The sequence below is a fragment of the Papio anubis genome, chromosome 10, assembly GCF_008728515.1.
Source record: "Papio anubis isolate 15944 chromosome 10, Panubis1.0, whole genome shotgun sequence".
NCBI classification, from domain to species: Eukaryota; Metazoa; Chordata; class Mammalia; order Primates; family Cercopithecidae; genus Papio; species Papio anubis.
Window position 1 is genome coordinate 102623509 of NC_044985.1, and position 15969 is coordinate 102639477.

General features: G+C 46.4%; 1 protein-coding gene across 1 annotated transcript in view; it reads left to right on the plus strand.

The window, feature by feature from the left end:
• The window catches only part of LOC100999256 (sterol 26-hydroxylase, mitochondrial), a 37239-nt gene extending 27365 nt beyond the window's left edge, over positions 1–9874 (plus strand). Inside the window, exons 2-9 of the mRNA XM_021924014.2 lie at positions 3865–4055; positions 6802–7001; positions 7132–7329; positions 7504–7676; positions 8596–8762; positions 8955–9033; positions 9120–9332; positions 9486–9874. Of these exons, the coding sequence (XP_021779706.1) occupies positions 3865–4055; positions 6802–7001; positions 7132–7329; positions 7504–7676; positions 8596–8762; positions 8955–9033; positions 9120–9332; positions 9486–9605 (1341 nt within the window). The 3' untranslated portion in view covers positions 9606–9874. The remainder of the gene's footprint in view (positions 1–3864; positions 4056–6801; positions 7002–7131; positions 7330–7503; positions 7677–8595; positions 8763–8954; positions 9034–9119; positions 9333–9485) is intronic.
• Positions 9875–15969: the final 6095 nt, after the last annotated feature.

The following is a 15969-nucleotide window of genomic DNA, read 5'->3' on the forward strand; positions in this document are numbered from 1 at the left end:
GTAAGTTAATTTGTAAAGCACTGTTTACCACCATTGAGATAACTGCTGTTCAGATTTTTATTAAAATGTTATATGTAAGTTTACTTGAACTTAACAGAAGGATAAGAAATCAAACTTTAGATAAATATTTCTTCAAAATGGTATATATTTGTTTTAAACGGGTCTTCTAAAATTAAAGAATTAAGAGACATATTAAGAGGTTGGATTTATTGCAGTAGTTCTCAATCTGTGGTGATTTTGTCCCCCAGGGGACATTTTGGAAATGTCTAAAGACATCTGTGGTAGCCACAACTCAGAGGGTATGCGGTACTCGTGGGGAGAGGCCAGGAATGCTGCTAGGCACCCGGCAACGCACACGACTGTCGGCCACAACATAGAATTATCCACTCCGAGTATTAACAGTGCCACAGTTGAGGAATCCCAGATTGTTATTGCATAGTATTGTGGTTTTAAAATAGTACACGGTTTTCAAGGGCCTATGTTTGTTTCCAGTTCATAGGACATAGTTGTTTTCTCAGGGATCCATGGAGTAAGCGGTTCAGAGCATGGCCTCCAGCCAGGTGTTTGGAGTTTGAATCCTGACTCTGCTACTTAATGATAAAGTGACCTTGAGCAACTTCTTTGGGCCTCAGTTTCCTCATCTGCAAAATTGTGGTTATATATATGTGTGTGTGTATATATATGTGTATGTGTATATATTATATGTGTGTGTGTATATATGTGTACTATATATGTGTGTGTATATATGTGTGTGTGTATATATACATATATATATATATTTTTTTTTTTGAGATGGAGTCCCCCAGGCTGGAGTGCAGTGGCACAATCTCAGCTCACTGCAAGCTCCACCTCCTGCGTTCACACCATTCTCCTGCCTCAGCCTCTGAGTAGCTGGGACTACAGGCGCCCGCCACCATGCCCGGCTAATTTTTTTGTATTTTTAGTAGAGATGGGGTTTCACCATGTTAGCCAGGATGGTCTCGATCTCCTGACCTCGTGATCCACCCATCTCAGCCTCCTAAAAAATTGTGGTAATATTAAACCTACCCCAAACAGCTGTAGTGAGGATTGAATGAGTTAATGTAAGTAAAATGCTTGGAAGAGTGTCTGGTTTATGGTCAGCTCTATGGAAACATGTGCAATTATTATTGTTAATGTCTTAAACTGGAAACAAATTAAGCCTACTAGGGAATTTAATAGAGAAAAATAGACATGTATGTAAAGTATTTTTTATTTTTTATTTTTATTCTTTATTTATTTTTATTTATTTATTTTTTTTGAGACGGAGTCTCGCTCTGTCACCCAGGCTGGAGTGCAGTGGCCGGATCTCAGCTCACTGCAAGCTCCGCCTCCCGGGTTTACGCCATTCTCCTGCCTCAGCCTCCCGAGTAGCTGGGACTACAGGCGCCCACCACCTCGCCCGGCTAGTTTTTTTGTATTTTTTAGTAGAGACGGGGTTTCACCGTATTAGCCAGGATGCTCTCGATCTCCTGACCTCGTGATCCGCCCGTCTCGGCCTCCCAAAGTGCTGGGATTACAGGCTTGAGCCACCGCACCCAGCCTGTAAAGTATTTTTTAAAAGGAACCTTTAAGAAAAAAACCAAAACTCACTTATAGGAAAATGATATGGCTGGGGCACTTATAAATCTCAGGAGTATTTGCATGAATTCAGAGGCTCAGAAAGGTTTCCCTGCCTTCTGGAACTATCTGGTCAATGTCAGGTGACTTACTGTTTCAGAAAACATTTCTTTTTGTACCTTTAGATTTTAAAAGTTTGAATAGGTAATACATTATAATAGTTCAAAACTCAAACAATAGAACATGATACACATTAAGCAGTCTGACCCCCTCTGCTATTCCCCTGACCCTCCTATAGTTATCACTTTATATTTATTTATTTAGAGACAGAGTCTCACTCTGTCACTTAGGCTGGAGTGCAGTGGGTACAGTCATGGCTCAATGCAGCTTCGACTTCCCAGGTTCAAGCAATTCTCCCACCTCAGCCTCTGAGTAGCTGGGATCGCAGGTGCACACTGCCATGCCCAGCTAATTTTTTTTTTTTCTTGTAGCGACAGGGTTTTGCCATGTTGCCAAGGCTGATCTCAAACTTCTGAGCTCAAGTGATCCTCCTGCCTTGGTCTCCCAAAGTGCTGGGATTATAGGGGTGAGCCACGATGCCTGGTCCAGTAATCACTTTAACTAGTTTCTTATGTATCCATCCAGTATTTTTCTATAAAAGCAAATACAAATACTATATATTCTTATTTTAGACCCCCTTTCTTAGACAAAAGATATACTTTTTCACATAACAATTTATCTTGGATATCTTTCTGTATTAGTACACAAGGAATTTCTTCATCCCTTTTTAAGGTGACATATTATTTCATTATGTGGATGTCCTATGCTTTGTTTATAAATTTGCTTGTACTTTTTGTAAATATTAACAAATCGTCCTCCAAGTAGGGATGTGTTATTTTGGAGTCCTACCAGCAGTATATTTTCCTTCCAGGAAAATAGGCGTATTCACTGCAGTTTACAGACGATCAACTGTTCAAAATTAAGACACACTGTCAGGTGTTCCTGGGAGGTAGAAATGGGAAACAGGTCTAAATGCATGTTGGGGGTTTGTCAAGACTGTCCTCCCAGTAATTGGCAGAATCAGCCATCGGTTCAGGGTGATGTCCAGGTAAATGGGTGATATATTGAAGGCAATTATGTTGGATTGGTCCTAGGAGCATCCAGGTTTTAACACCAATACTAAGACCCAGTAAAGTTGGAGTTTTTCTGGACTATGGGTTGGGTGAGGTTTCCTTCTGTAATTTGAATGATAGATTTCATCTCTTTAATTGGTAATGTCTGTTTTATAGAAGCTCTTTGGCCTAATTTCTATACTGGAACCGATTCTGATCCTCTTAAAATCTCTTCAGTAACAGATTAGGAAAGATGAAGTGCCCAGGAAACCACTATGTTTCATTTTCTTTCGGTTTGTAAGTGTAACTTACCTAGGAAATTTAATCTCAGGATTTGTGGGTTATTTAAAATTTTTATCCCCTGAAACATGTTTCTTTTCCCTCTCATTTGCAGCAACTATAAGAATATCATAGCAATGTCAATTTCATAGAGGCTATGGATATCAATTGTCAAGTGCTTTAGAAATTCTAAGATAAAATATTTGAGAGTTATAGTCCATAACATGGCCAGTAATTTTTTTTACTTCTTTTTTTTTTTTTTTTTTGTCATGTTAGATTTCAAAGACAAAATCATATGGAAGCTCAGGAAACTCATGGGAAATAAATATCCTACCACATGGCTTACTTACTTCATATTTGGACCCTGACTTTCTTATCCAGCCTGTTGTTTTTCCTGTTGTTCCTCATCAGGCTACTCTTTTCTTGTTGATTACACAAAGCATTCATCATTTCATGGACAACAAGCTACAGTAGATTTAAATGCAAAAAAGGAGCTAGAGGCTTTCTATCACACCTCACTTAAGGGCTCAGTTTCCCTAAAATGTTGGCCCCCAACATACACCTTGACATACCTCAGTTTGCCATATATCCCATTTTTCCAAACCTTCATTCCTCCAAGGACCTCGATGCCCCTAGTTCCACCAGACACTCATTGCTCTAATATTCTAATATTCTAGTTACTTGTGTGCCCATTTTTTTTTTTTTATTGCTCTTCCTCTGGAACAACAGGTCATCCTGGTGCGTACCTCATACACAATGTACTTTTTTTTTTTTTTTTTTTTTGTCTAGCCCATTTGCTCTGGTGTAGCCATCAGACCCTTCCTCACCCCATCTCCTGTCCTGGAAGCACCTGCCCAACTTGGTCCAGTTATTCAGTTTTGATTGAATCCCACAGGTGCTTTACAAGGCCAAGTACGGTCCAATGTGGATGTCCTACTTAGGGCCTCAGATGCACGTGAACCTGGCCAGTGCCCCGCTCTTGGAGCAAGTGATGCGGCAAGAGGGCAAGTACCCAGTACGGAACGACATGGAGCTATGGAAGGAGCACCGGGACCTGCACGACCTGACCTATGGGCCGTTCACCACGTGAGCTGGGGACTGAAGGGACTGGAACGGGGCTATAGAGGGTCAGGGTGAAAGACAGTGGGCACAGGGCAGGCAGGTGGATAACCAGCAGAATAGGACCCCCCTGCATCCTCTGAACCTGATAGTCTAGAGAGCAGTTGTTGGGAGGTGCTGAAGCCCAGGGACCATTCATTGACTCTCCACTAATAAATATTAGGTTGGTGCAAAAGTCATTGCTGTTTTCACAGTTAAAAATTATGGCAAAAACCACACCTGTAATCCCAGCACTTTGGGAGGTTGAGGCAGGCAGATCACTTGAGGTCAGGAGTTCAAGATCAGCTTGGCCAACATGGCGAAACCCTGTCTACTAAAAACGCAAAAATTAGCCGGGTGTGGTGGTGGGCATCTGGGAGGCTGAGGCAGAAGGATCATTTGAACCCAGGAGGTGGAGGTTGCAGTGAGCCGATATCATGCCACTGCACTCCAGCCTGGGCAACAGAGTGAGACACCATCTCAAAAAAAAAAAAAATCTTTTTAACTTGACATCTGCCACTGAGGGCAAGATTTAGGTTGCAGGTTTTCATTGGGCCAGGCCACCTATGACATGACAGCTCAGATTTAGAATCGGAGCTAAACATTATGTAGAGCCCTTTGTAATCTATTTACGTTTTTTTTTTTTACTCTAAAGCCAGTTTCCTGAACAGATGATATCATATGCATGCATTTAAAAGCTCTTTTGTGAATCTTTGAGTCAGATGATTGGGGAAAAAAAGCTATTCTGCTAACTCATGATAAGTTTGGGGATCTAAAATTTTTGTTTTAACATATATATTTGTAAAATATCATTTTATGAACCATTGTTTCCCCCACGTGATATTTTAACAACCACATTTAAGTTCTGTGTATCTGATTCCTACTGTTGAGAGTTTTACTTTTGGAACAACTTGAAGTCCCAACAAATGGGTCTATTCTGGTTTTCATTTCTTTTTCAGCAACACTTTTAGTTTATCTTTTTGCAATTTTCCCCTAACATAATAAAGGCAGCTCCTGGGGTGGGGTGTTGAAAGTCATTAAAGAAATAATATTTTTTTAAAATAAAAAATATGTATTAAAAAAATAAACTTGACTGGGGGTGGTGACTCACGCCTGTAATCCCAGCACTTTGGGAGGCCAAGGCGGGCAGATCATGAGGTCAGGAGATCGAGACCATCCTGGCTAACACAGTGAAACCCTGTCTTTACTAAAAAAAAAAATATATAAAAATTTAGCCGGGTGTGGTGGCACGCACCTGTAGTCCCAGCTACTCAGGAGGCTGAGGCAGGAGAATCACTTGAACCCAGGAGGTGGAGGTTGCAGTGAGCTGAGTGGATGACAGAGCAAGACTCTGTCTCAAAAAACAAAACAAAATAAAGCAAACAAAAAACAACTTTATTGGTTTTAAAAATCCAAAAGTAATACTTGCCGTGGAAATTTCAATAATAAAATATGAAGTCTCTTGCCCTTCCATTCCTATCGATCCTCCTTAGCCACCAGTGCTGACAGTTTGCTGTGTATTCTCCCCTCTTTATTCAGGAGCATGCAAATATACATGTGGATAGGTAGGATTTTGTCTCCTCTTAAAATTGGACCATATTGTACTTGTTGCTCTACAGCTAGCCTTTAAGAAAATGGACTCATACCCAGCTTGCTTAGGAAAGGAAATAGGTTTGAGGAACAGCTGGGAGTGGGGGCAGTCTCTGGACATTAAGCTTGCTTTTGGGAAGTATGTTTCCACCCACGTGAGCACCCTTACCTAACCAGGGAGGGGTCCTGACCATCTACCGCATGACTGAGGCAAGAGCCTAGAGCTTTAGCCTCGTGGGCCTCCCTGTCCCTCTGACCCACTGAGCCAAGCACAGCATGAAGGCTCAGAGCCTGAGGAGTCCGGGAACCCTAACCTGGTCCTCCTTTATTCCTCAGCCTCCTCAGCTCCCCCTTATTTGACATGTGGAATATTCCAGAACTGTATAATTCCAATATAATCAGTCAATAATCACTAAGCATTCACCATGTGCCAGGCACTGAGCTAAGCACCCGAATGATGTAAATAAGCCTCCTCAGATAGGCACTCTATTTTATTTATTTATTTATTTATTTATTTTTTGAGATGGAGTTTCGCTCTTGTTGCCCAGGCTGGAGTGCAATGACGCGATCTCGGCTCACTGCAACCTCCGCCTCCCAGGTTCAAGCGATTCTCCTGCCTCAGCCTCCCTAGTAGCTGGGATTACAGACGCCCACCACCACGCCCGGCTAATTTTGTACTTTTAGTAAAGACAGGGTTTCTCCATGTTGGTCAGGCTGGTCTCGAACTCCCGACCTCAGGTGATCTACCCACCTCAGCCTCCCAAAGTGCTGGGATTATCGGCATGAGTGACTGCACCCGGGTTAGGCACTCTTATTATCCCCATTTTATAGAAAGGGAAATGAGGCACACCAGAGTTATCTACCTAGGGTCCCTGTGCCAGGAATGGTCAGACCTGGGATTTGGCCCTGGACAGTCTGGTTCTAGATGCCCACCATACCCACTCCACTCTGCTGTAGCGAGATTCTGGTTTGGGGATTCTAAGATTCTGTCACTTGAGATTTTGGTGATTCTATAATTCTAAATTCTAGGAGTATGGGATTTCCTTTGACTCTGGGTGGCAGGGGGTGGACTTTAGGGTGAGATCTCCCTTAATTGAACCCCTATAGAGGCTTATGTTTGTGCTGTTCCTCTGCGTCCCTGCAGGGAAGGACACCACTGGTACCAGCTGCGCCAGGCTCTGAACCAGCGGTTGCTGAAGCCAGCAGAGGCAGCGCTCTATACGGATGCTTTCAATGAGGTGATTGATGATTTTATGATTCGACTGGACCAGCTGCGGGCAGAGAGTGCTTCGGGGAACCAGGTGTCGGACATGGCTCAACTCTTCTACTACTTTGCCTTGGAAGGTACCCTTGCTGGGAGAGGCGCTAGGGAAGGGAATGGGTCAGGGGGAGGTTGTGCTCCCGCTCCTCAAGGGCTGCTGGATTCCATATGTCCTGGTTCTGCCTCCTGTGATGGCGTCTGTGCACTACTCAGCTATTTGCTACATCCTGTTCGAGAAACGCATTGGCTGCCTGCAGCGATCCATCCCCGAGGACACCGTGACCTTTGTCAGATCCATCGGGTTAATGTTCCAGAACTCACTCTATGCCACCTTCCTCCCCAAGTGGACCCGCCCCGTGCTGCCTTTCTGGAAACGATACCTGGATGGTTGGAATGCCATCTTTTCCTTCGGTGAGGACTCCCGGATGGGGCCCAGGGAAGAGAGATGGGGGTGACTCCAGGTCTGTGTGTCAGCGGTCTCTCCCAGGCCTTTTCCCTCATGCTACCAGTTGTTGGAGTGGCTCTTGGTCCTTGGAGATCATGACTTTTGGCTTTGTCCTCTCCTCTTCTCTGTTGCTGTCACAGGGAAGAAGCTGATTGATGAGAAACTCGAGGATATGGAGGCCCAACTGCAGGCAGAGGGGCCAGATGGTGTCCAGGTGTCTGGCTACCTGCACTTCTTGCTGGCCAGTGGACAGCTCAGTCCTCGGGAGGCCATGGGCAGCCTGCCTGAACTGCTCATGGCTGGAGTGGACACGGTGAGTGAAGGGGGAGAGTGAGACCAGGGGCCCCTGGCTCCCATCCTGAACCGTTTCCCCATTATCCTTCACCTGATCCCGGCCTTCATCCCTCCAAGGACCTGCTTCTTTTTCTGTACCATGGATACAGCACTAGAAGGAAAATAGAGGGCTCGTTCAGCTTAGCTGAGGTGGGTGGACAGGGGATGGTCCTTTTTTAAGATGGATTCCATCACCTGGGGTCTTCTCACTCTGACAGCTGGGAAGTTCATCTCACATCTATCCAACTGTCTTGCTGCGATTTGAATGGAGAATTGGAAGAGCTCATTCACAAACACTTTCTTTCTTTTTCTTTTTTTTGGGACAGAGTCTCACTCTGTTGCCCAGGCTTGAGTGCAGTGGCTTGATCTCAGCTGACTGCAACCTCTGCCTCCTGGGCTCAAGCAATTCTCCTGCCTCAGCCTCCCAAGTAGCTGGGATTACAGGCGTGCACGATCATGCCCAGCTCATTTTTTTCTTTTTTTTTTAAATTTTAGTAGAGACAGGATTTCACCTGGTCAGGCTGCTCTCGAACTCCTGACCTTAAGTGATCTGCTCGCCTTGGCTTCTCAAAGTGCTAGGATTACAGGCATAAACCACCATGTCCGGCCAGTACCTTCTTTCTTTATAGTTCATATTTCCAATGCTTTTGTCCTGTTGGGTTTCTCTGTGTTGCCATCCCCTCCTCCAGTGAAGGTGCGATTCTCTATCATATTGGCCCTCATCCCACTGTGAATTCATGTTTAGCATGGAGGCTGCCATGAACCTTCATGTTTTTTCCTGCTAGGCTTGTGGCAAATTCATTTCTCCCATATTTTGCACACACCCACTCATACACCCTCCCATTACTGGCCTCTTTCCTAGAAATCGCCCTCACCTCATCTCTCACTCTATCTCCTAGACATCCAACACGCTGACATGGGCCCTGTACCACCTCTCAAAGGACCCTGAGATCCAGGAGGCCTTGCACGAGGAAGTGGTGGGTGTGGTGCCAGCCGGGCAGGTGCCCCAGCACAAAGACTTTGCCCACTTGCCGCTGCTCAAAGCTGTGCTTAAGGAGACTCTGCGGTAGGACAGGATGCTGTTCTGGGGGGCACAGGATCTATGTGTGGGGAGGGAATCAGAGGAGGAAATCGGAAGTGAAGACAGGTGGGCTGGGGCTAGTGACAAGGATGAGATGGGAGAGGTAGGGGAGAAGGAGTGGGGCACTTTTTACCCCCAGGAATCCAGAGCAGACCCTAGATATTCTTTTCCCTGCAGCCTCTACCCTGTGGTCCCCACAAATTCCCGGATCATAGAAAAGGAAATTGAAGTTGATGGCTTCCTCTTCCCCAAGAATGTGAGTGGGGCTAGACAGCCTGATTGCCCAGGAGTGCCCCATGCCCCCGAAGAGATGCATTCATGCTGCCCAATCTTCCTTCATAGACCCAGTTTGTGTTCTGCCACTACGTGGTGTCCCGGGACCCCACCACCTTCTCTGAACCTGAGAGCTTCCAGCCCCACCGCTGGCTGAGGAGCAGCCAGCCTGCTACCCCCAGGATCCAGCACCCATTTGGCTCTGTGCCCTTTGGCTATGGGGTCCGGGCCTGCCTGGGCCGCAGGATTGCAGAGCTGGAGATGCAGCTACTCCTGGCAAGGGTGAGCTGGGAGAGACTAGAAGGGTGTGTGGGCAGGGAGGGGTAGAGGAGTCCTGGGAGGAGAGGAAGGGAGGCACAGGGTAGGAGTGTGCAGAGCGGGGAGTGGATGGCAAACACATAGTCCACCCAACCACATGTGCTCTTTGCCCCCCAGCTGATCCAGAAGTACAAGGTGGTCCTGGCCCCGGAGACGGGGGAGTTGAAGAGTGTGGCCCGCATTGTCCTGGTTCCCAATAAGAAAGTGGGCCTGCAGTTCCTGCAGAGACAGTGCTGAGCTGAGTCCCCACCTTGCTGGGGCTTGTCCTAGAGGCTCCAGCCCTGGCATAGTGGTTCCTGGCTGCCGCATGTCTCAGATGAGGAGGGAGAGAAGGAAGCCGCCAGACTTGAGAGGTGGGAGGAACTCCCTGCACTTCCCACAGACCCTGAGCTTTTGCCACTTCTATCATTTTTGAGCAACTCCCTCTCAGATAAAAGGCCACCGCTTTATCGCATTGCTGTCCTTGGGTAGAATATAAAATAAAGGGACTCTTATTTCTTATCGGAGACCTTTGTCATTTTTTTTGACTACCCAGCATCTGAGGGAATTCCCCTTCTCCACTGAGTCATGGTGAGAGGCACAGCCACCCTGGTCCTTGGAAACTGAGAACACCTTTTGCTTTCCCAGACCTCACAAAGAGGCCTTGGTTTCACGTGGCACTGGTTGAGGCCACACCAAGCAGGAACTGCAGTGACTCCCGAGCACTGTGTCAGTCAAGTAGCAGTTGTAGAGATTAGAAACCACCCTCTTTGAACAGAAAGAGCAGAGATATAAGCAATGGGGTGCTACAAAAATTATTGGAGGTGCTCGAGACCAGGCTAGAGTTGACCTCTAGCAGGCACTGAGCAGCCTGGGGAGCACCATGTTGGCCACAATCAGGAGGATGAGAGTCTAGAAGCTATTGCTACAACTATTGGCTCTAGAGCTACTCCATTCAACTAAGTTCAAGTAGGTCTGTGCCGGCAAAACAAAACATGTCACACAGGATGACCCCCATCCTGCCTCTCAATACCCATGAAGTCAGCAGTAACTGGACTTGGACCTTTATGAATGCCTCGTGACTGCTCCTGATAGCAGAAAGGGCAGGGGCCTCTACCTCTCTTCCACCTTCCACATCTTTCACATACAGCTGAGAGGAGGAACCTAAGTCCTGCCTGGAGCACTAGCTGCAAGGGAGCCTAGGGATTATAGCTGTTAACTTTCCAGCCTCCTTAGTACAGGAAGCCCACTCGAAGGAAAGTGGGTTGCCATTGAGAGCCAATGCATTACGGCACTGGCTTGAAAATTCAGAGTCCCAGCAGTAAATTTTGGTAGAGTCATAGAAAAAAAATGAAGTTCACTTTCTTTTTAAAGAATTAATTTGATTTTTTGAGACAGGGTTTCATTCTGTCACCCAGACCAGAGTGCAGTGGCGCCATCTTGGCTCACTGCATCCTCAACCCAGGCTCAAGCGACTCTCCTACTTTAGCCTCCTGAGTAGCTGGAACTACAGGCGCACATCACCTTGCCTGACTGATTTTTTTTTTTTTTTTTTTTGTAGAGATGGGGTTTTGCCATGTTGACCAGGCTGGTCTCGAACTCCCGAGCTCAAGGGATCTGCCTGCCTTGGCCTCCCGAAGTGCTGGGATTACAGGCATGAGCCACCGCGCCAACCTAAAGTTCACTTTCTTGGGCCTGTGGGAATTATAGGGTTTGAACTCATTTAAAAAATTATGTCATTGCCCTGATTAAAATACTTCAGAACTGCCCTCAGCCCTCAGGTCAAGTTCAAAGTTGTTACTGTGCTTCATAAGATCCACTGTGCCCTGGCACCCTGCACCCTGGCCGTGGTCACCCTTTCACAGCTGAGCCTGAATTCCTTGGATGTCTCTGAGCACATTATGCTCTTTCCAGCCTCAACACTTTGTATCTCCTGTCCCCACTCTTGGAACACGCTCTTCCCCAACTGTCATGTCATCACAGAGAGCTTGCTTTTTCTTAGGATTCAGCTCAAATGTCACTGCCTCTGCAGGGCCCTTCCTGACCTCTCCGAGCAATCCTGTGTCCCACCTTCCCCTTCCCTGCTTACAGAGCTGAGCTGTCAGCATGCTCACTTTGTTAGAGATCCAGCTCTCTCCCCAACTGTGAATCCCCTGAAGGGCACAAATCAGGCTTCTTTAATGTTGGATCCCAGTGTCTAACTGTGTCTAGTACCTAAGAGGTGCTTAGTAAATGTTTCCTGAAAAAGAGACTGGAATAGGGGGAAGGGAAGAAAAGGGAAGGGGAGAGGAGGACACAGAGTTTTCTACATTGAGAAGGGGAACCCAGCTTGTAATCCCAGCACTTTGGGAGACCAAGGCAAGTGGACCACTTGAGGTCAGGAGTTCAAGACCAGCCTGGCCAACATGGTGAAACCCTGTATCTACTAAAAAAAAAAACCAAAAAAAACAAAACAAAAAAAAACAAAAAATAGCTGGGTGTGGTGGCATGCCCTTGTAATCTCAGCTACTAGGGAGGCTGAGGCAGGAAAATCGCTTGAACCCAGGAGGCAGAGGTTGCAGTGAGCCGAAACTGTGCAACTGCACTCCGACCTGGGTGACAGAGCAAGACTTCATCTCAAAAAGAAAATAAAGAAAAATAAAAGAAGAACCTAGAGGGAATTGGGAGGAATTACTGATAATACAGATATGGCTCTCAACCCCTCCTGTGAAGTGATCCACCTGTGAGAGCTTCTTGCAAATACAGAGGCTGGGGCTGGGCCCCAAGGCTGCCAGGATCTGTGTCACAAAGTCAACCAGAGTGGAATTCTGCCTTCCCTAGTGTGCTGCTCCTTCAAACCAGCAAGGCCGAGCTGCCAAAACAACATGGGTGGTGCTTGGGTGAGGGGAAGTCTGTGATGAGACTTGGATTGGGGTTTTGTAGCAGTTGTGCAAAATGATGTCAGTGTTCACAGTCTTGCAGCTCAGTTAATGAACTGATCTCACGTGGAAGTCCAGGAAGACCTCGTGTATCCACACAATGAAATATTATTCACCCATAAGAAAGGAATGAAGACGCTACACTATGGATGAACCTTGAAAACCTTATGCAGATGGAAAGAAGCTCACAAAAAGGCCACATATTGTGTGATTTCATGCATACAAAATGTCCAGAATAGGCAAATCTATAGAGACAGCAAGTAGATTACTGGTTGCCAAGGGTGGAGGGACGAGAGAATGGGGAGTGACTGTTAATGAGTTTGTTTTGAGGGTGATGAAGATGTTTTGGAATTAGATAGTGGTCATCACTAACTTTGCTTAACTTTCTGAATATACTAAATATCACTGAATTGTATATTTTGGTTTTTGTTTGTTTGTTTGAGGTGGAGTCTCAACCGGTCTCCCAGGGTGGAGTGCAGTGGTGCAATCTCGGCTCACTGCAACCTCCACCTCCTGGGTTCAAGTAAAGTCTCCCATGTCAGCCTCCCGAGTAGCTGGGATTACAGGTACAAGCCACTACTGCTGGCTAATTTTTGTATTTTTAGTAGAGACAGGGTTTCACCATGTCGGCCATGCTGATCTCGAACTCCTGACCTCAAGTGTGATCCACCCACCTTGGCCTCCAAAAGTGCTGGGATTGCCGGTGTGAGTCACCACACCGGCTTGAATTGTATATTTTGGAAGGGTGAATTGTATGGCATATTAATTATATCTCAAGTGAAAGAAATCTGTGAAGATCAGTTTGATAAGATTATTATAAAAATAGATGTCAATGTAATCAATACTTGCAGAAGATTCTTGGGGGTCACCAATGTCCTAGAGGCACCACAGGAAGTTCTGAGGCAGCACTGCCCTGTCATGTATCTACAGGGCCTAAAATCCAACCTCAAATTGGAAACTGGAAATGCAGAGGAGAAAGGAACTAAGCCGATGGGAGAAGTCACGAAGTCCTTGTGAGGCTGTTTCCTCACCCTTTGATGAGGTGTAGGCACAGCTTCAGAGGCTCCCCGCAAAGTTTTTGGCATCAGTGACAGAACACAAGATGTGAGAGCTGAAGAGTTATGAACACAAATGTGAAACCTTGCCTACTGGAGCTGCCACTAGAAAGCCCGCCCACATGGCATTGGGACGAATAGAATCAAAGTCTCCCATCCCCAAACAGAGAAAAACAAAATATAGCATATGGTCAAAGTAATTTATCTTTATACTTGTTTTTTTAATATTTAAAATATATTTATTGCCCTATAATATACCTACAGAAAAATGCACTGACCCTAAGTGTACATGAGATTCTCTCATAAATTTCATGTGTACATGTGTACTTCAAGTGTATGTGAAATGACCTCTGTTTATACTCCATCACAATGCCTGGACAAGACTTACTTAATATAAATGAAAAAATCACTTTCTTTGACAGTGATTCATTCAGATACATATGTAATATGTCTAGGATGGATGTGGTCATAGTTTCAGTTCCTTTCCCAGCAGTTTTTTCTCTGGAGGGAGAAACACATCACCCCTGGTTTGAGGGTTGGGACAGAATTCATCAGTGGCCAGTGATGGGGCACAGTTCCAGGCCCCGAGACTCTCAGGAGCTCAGGGCCCCCAAGCGTCACCATGAAGAGATGTCACAGTGAGGCTCCCTGAGAGCCAACCCCAACCTGCCTCTATAGAGAAAAAACAACAGCGGATTAAGGATTGTTGGTTCCGCACAGCAGATCGACATTTGGCTGAAAAGACAATACACATTGTGTTACTCATACCCCAGCTAATTTGAAATTGTTGGCCAAATTGAGATCCATATTTTTGGGTAAGACTTTAAGAAAACAACTAGTCTTCTTAAACAAGGCGGCACTCTTTTCTTTTCTTTTCTTTTCTTTTTTAGATGGAGTTTCACTCTTATCGCCCAGGCTGGAGTGCAATGGCGCAATCTTGGCTCACTGCAACCTCCAACTCCCAGGTTCAAGCGATGCTCCTGCCTCAGCCTCCCGAGTAGTTGGGATTGTAGGTGCTCACTACAATGCCCAGCTAATTTTTTGTATTTTTAGTGGAGACGGGATTTCACCATGTTGGCCAGGCTAAGCCTTGATCTCCTGACCTCAGGTGATCCACCTGCCTCGGCCTCCCAAAGTGCTGGGACTACAGTCGTGAGCCACCGCGCCTGGCCAAGGCAGCACTCTTGTAAACAAAAATAGATGGGGTACCCAGTATTGCCTGGCTATCTACAGCCCAGGTTCTGTGGAAGTTTTAGCTCTTAGTGCATTTTGGCTTGGTAATAGGAGTTTGTTTCCAGGTCATTATTTGTGACTCCAGCTTTAATATGCATATCAAACAAAAACTTGGACAATTGTCATGAAAGGAACATGTAGGATATTGTAATGAACACTTCTGCATTTAAGGATATCTGGGAGAAGGATGGTGAGAATGGTAATGAGTCATACATCTATGTTGCACCACTACCCTTAGTCATTGCTTCTTGGAGACTGCAGGCATAATTAAATAATAGCTAGACCCCATCATATGACAAATGATTGACTAGCTATGAGCATGGGGCATCCTCATTTCTCAGCCCAGTCTCATGTTCATCATGTGCTATTAATCATAAGTCTCTAGCATTTATAGAAAATAAATACAGTTGCTCAATTCCCACCCCCAAATGAGGAAATTAGTACCCGTAGGAATGGAGCCCTGGAATCTGCATTTTGTAAGGCTTCTTTGCTGATCCTGATGCACATCCAGGGCGGAGAGCTACTGAAGGGGTTGTGAGAAGAGAGACGAGAAAGCGAAGGAAGCTACAGAAACCCAGAGAGGCCCGCAGAGGTCTGAGGAGGGGCTGGGGGCACGGAGGCAGCAATGCATGGAAAACCAGCCCCGCCCCAAGTTCACATGCGGGAATAGAGTGGGCGGCACTGCAGGCTGCACACAAGGCGCGTCTCTGATTCTGAGCTGGAGTGGAAAAAGCAGCCGCAGCCCCGGTGGCAACTCCGTAACTCTTTTCTAGCAGCCATGATGGCTGCAAGGGCTGGGCTGTGACCAGAGGAGGGGTCAGAGGCAGGGAGGGTGGCATGTGCCCTTACAGAAGGTCCGGAAGGGAAGAACTGCCGGGTCTTTAGGATGGTGAGTCCAGACAGGTAGAGACAGATCTGCTCCCATGATGGCAAGGGGAGCAGGAGGGGCAAAGAGTGCCTTTCTCAGTTGCTTGTCCTAGCACCACTGAAGATCTGTCTCATGCACAGAGCAGAGCCGCCCAGAGGCACAGCCTCAAAGGACCGACCTGTTACAAGATTCCAGAGCCCCAGGCTCCCCAGGAGCACTGTCACTGGAGAGATCCTCTGGGCCCAGACCCAACCATCACCGAACTCCAATCCTCTCCCTTGAGCACAAGACCCTGGACCTTCTCGGGTTGGACCACAGCAGAGCCAGCACTGACGCTCAGGTTTTGGCAAAATGTCTAGTGACAGAACATCTTCATTTATGGTCCAACCAATTCAGTACAAAGCCTCTGCCTTCTTGCTCTGTGAGGTAAGGGGAAGGAGTCACGTTTTAGGGACAGTAACCTCCCCCTCCTCTGGACAGCCAGCCCGTTGCCACGGGGAAGGTGACATAGCAGAAGCGAGCCTTGGCTTCGGAATTTCAAAGGCTTG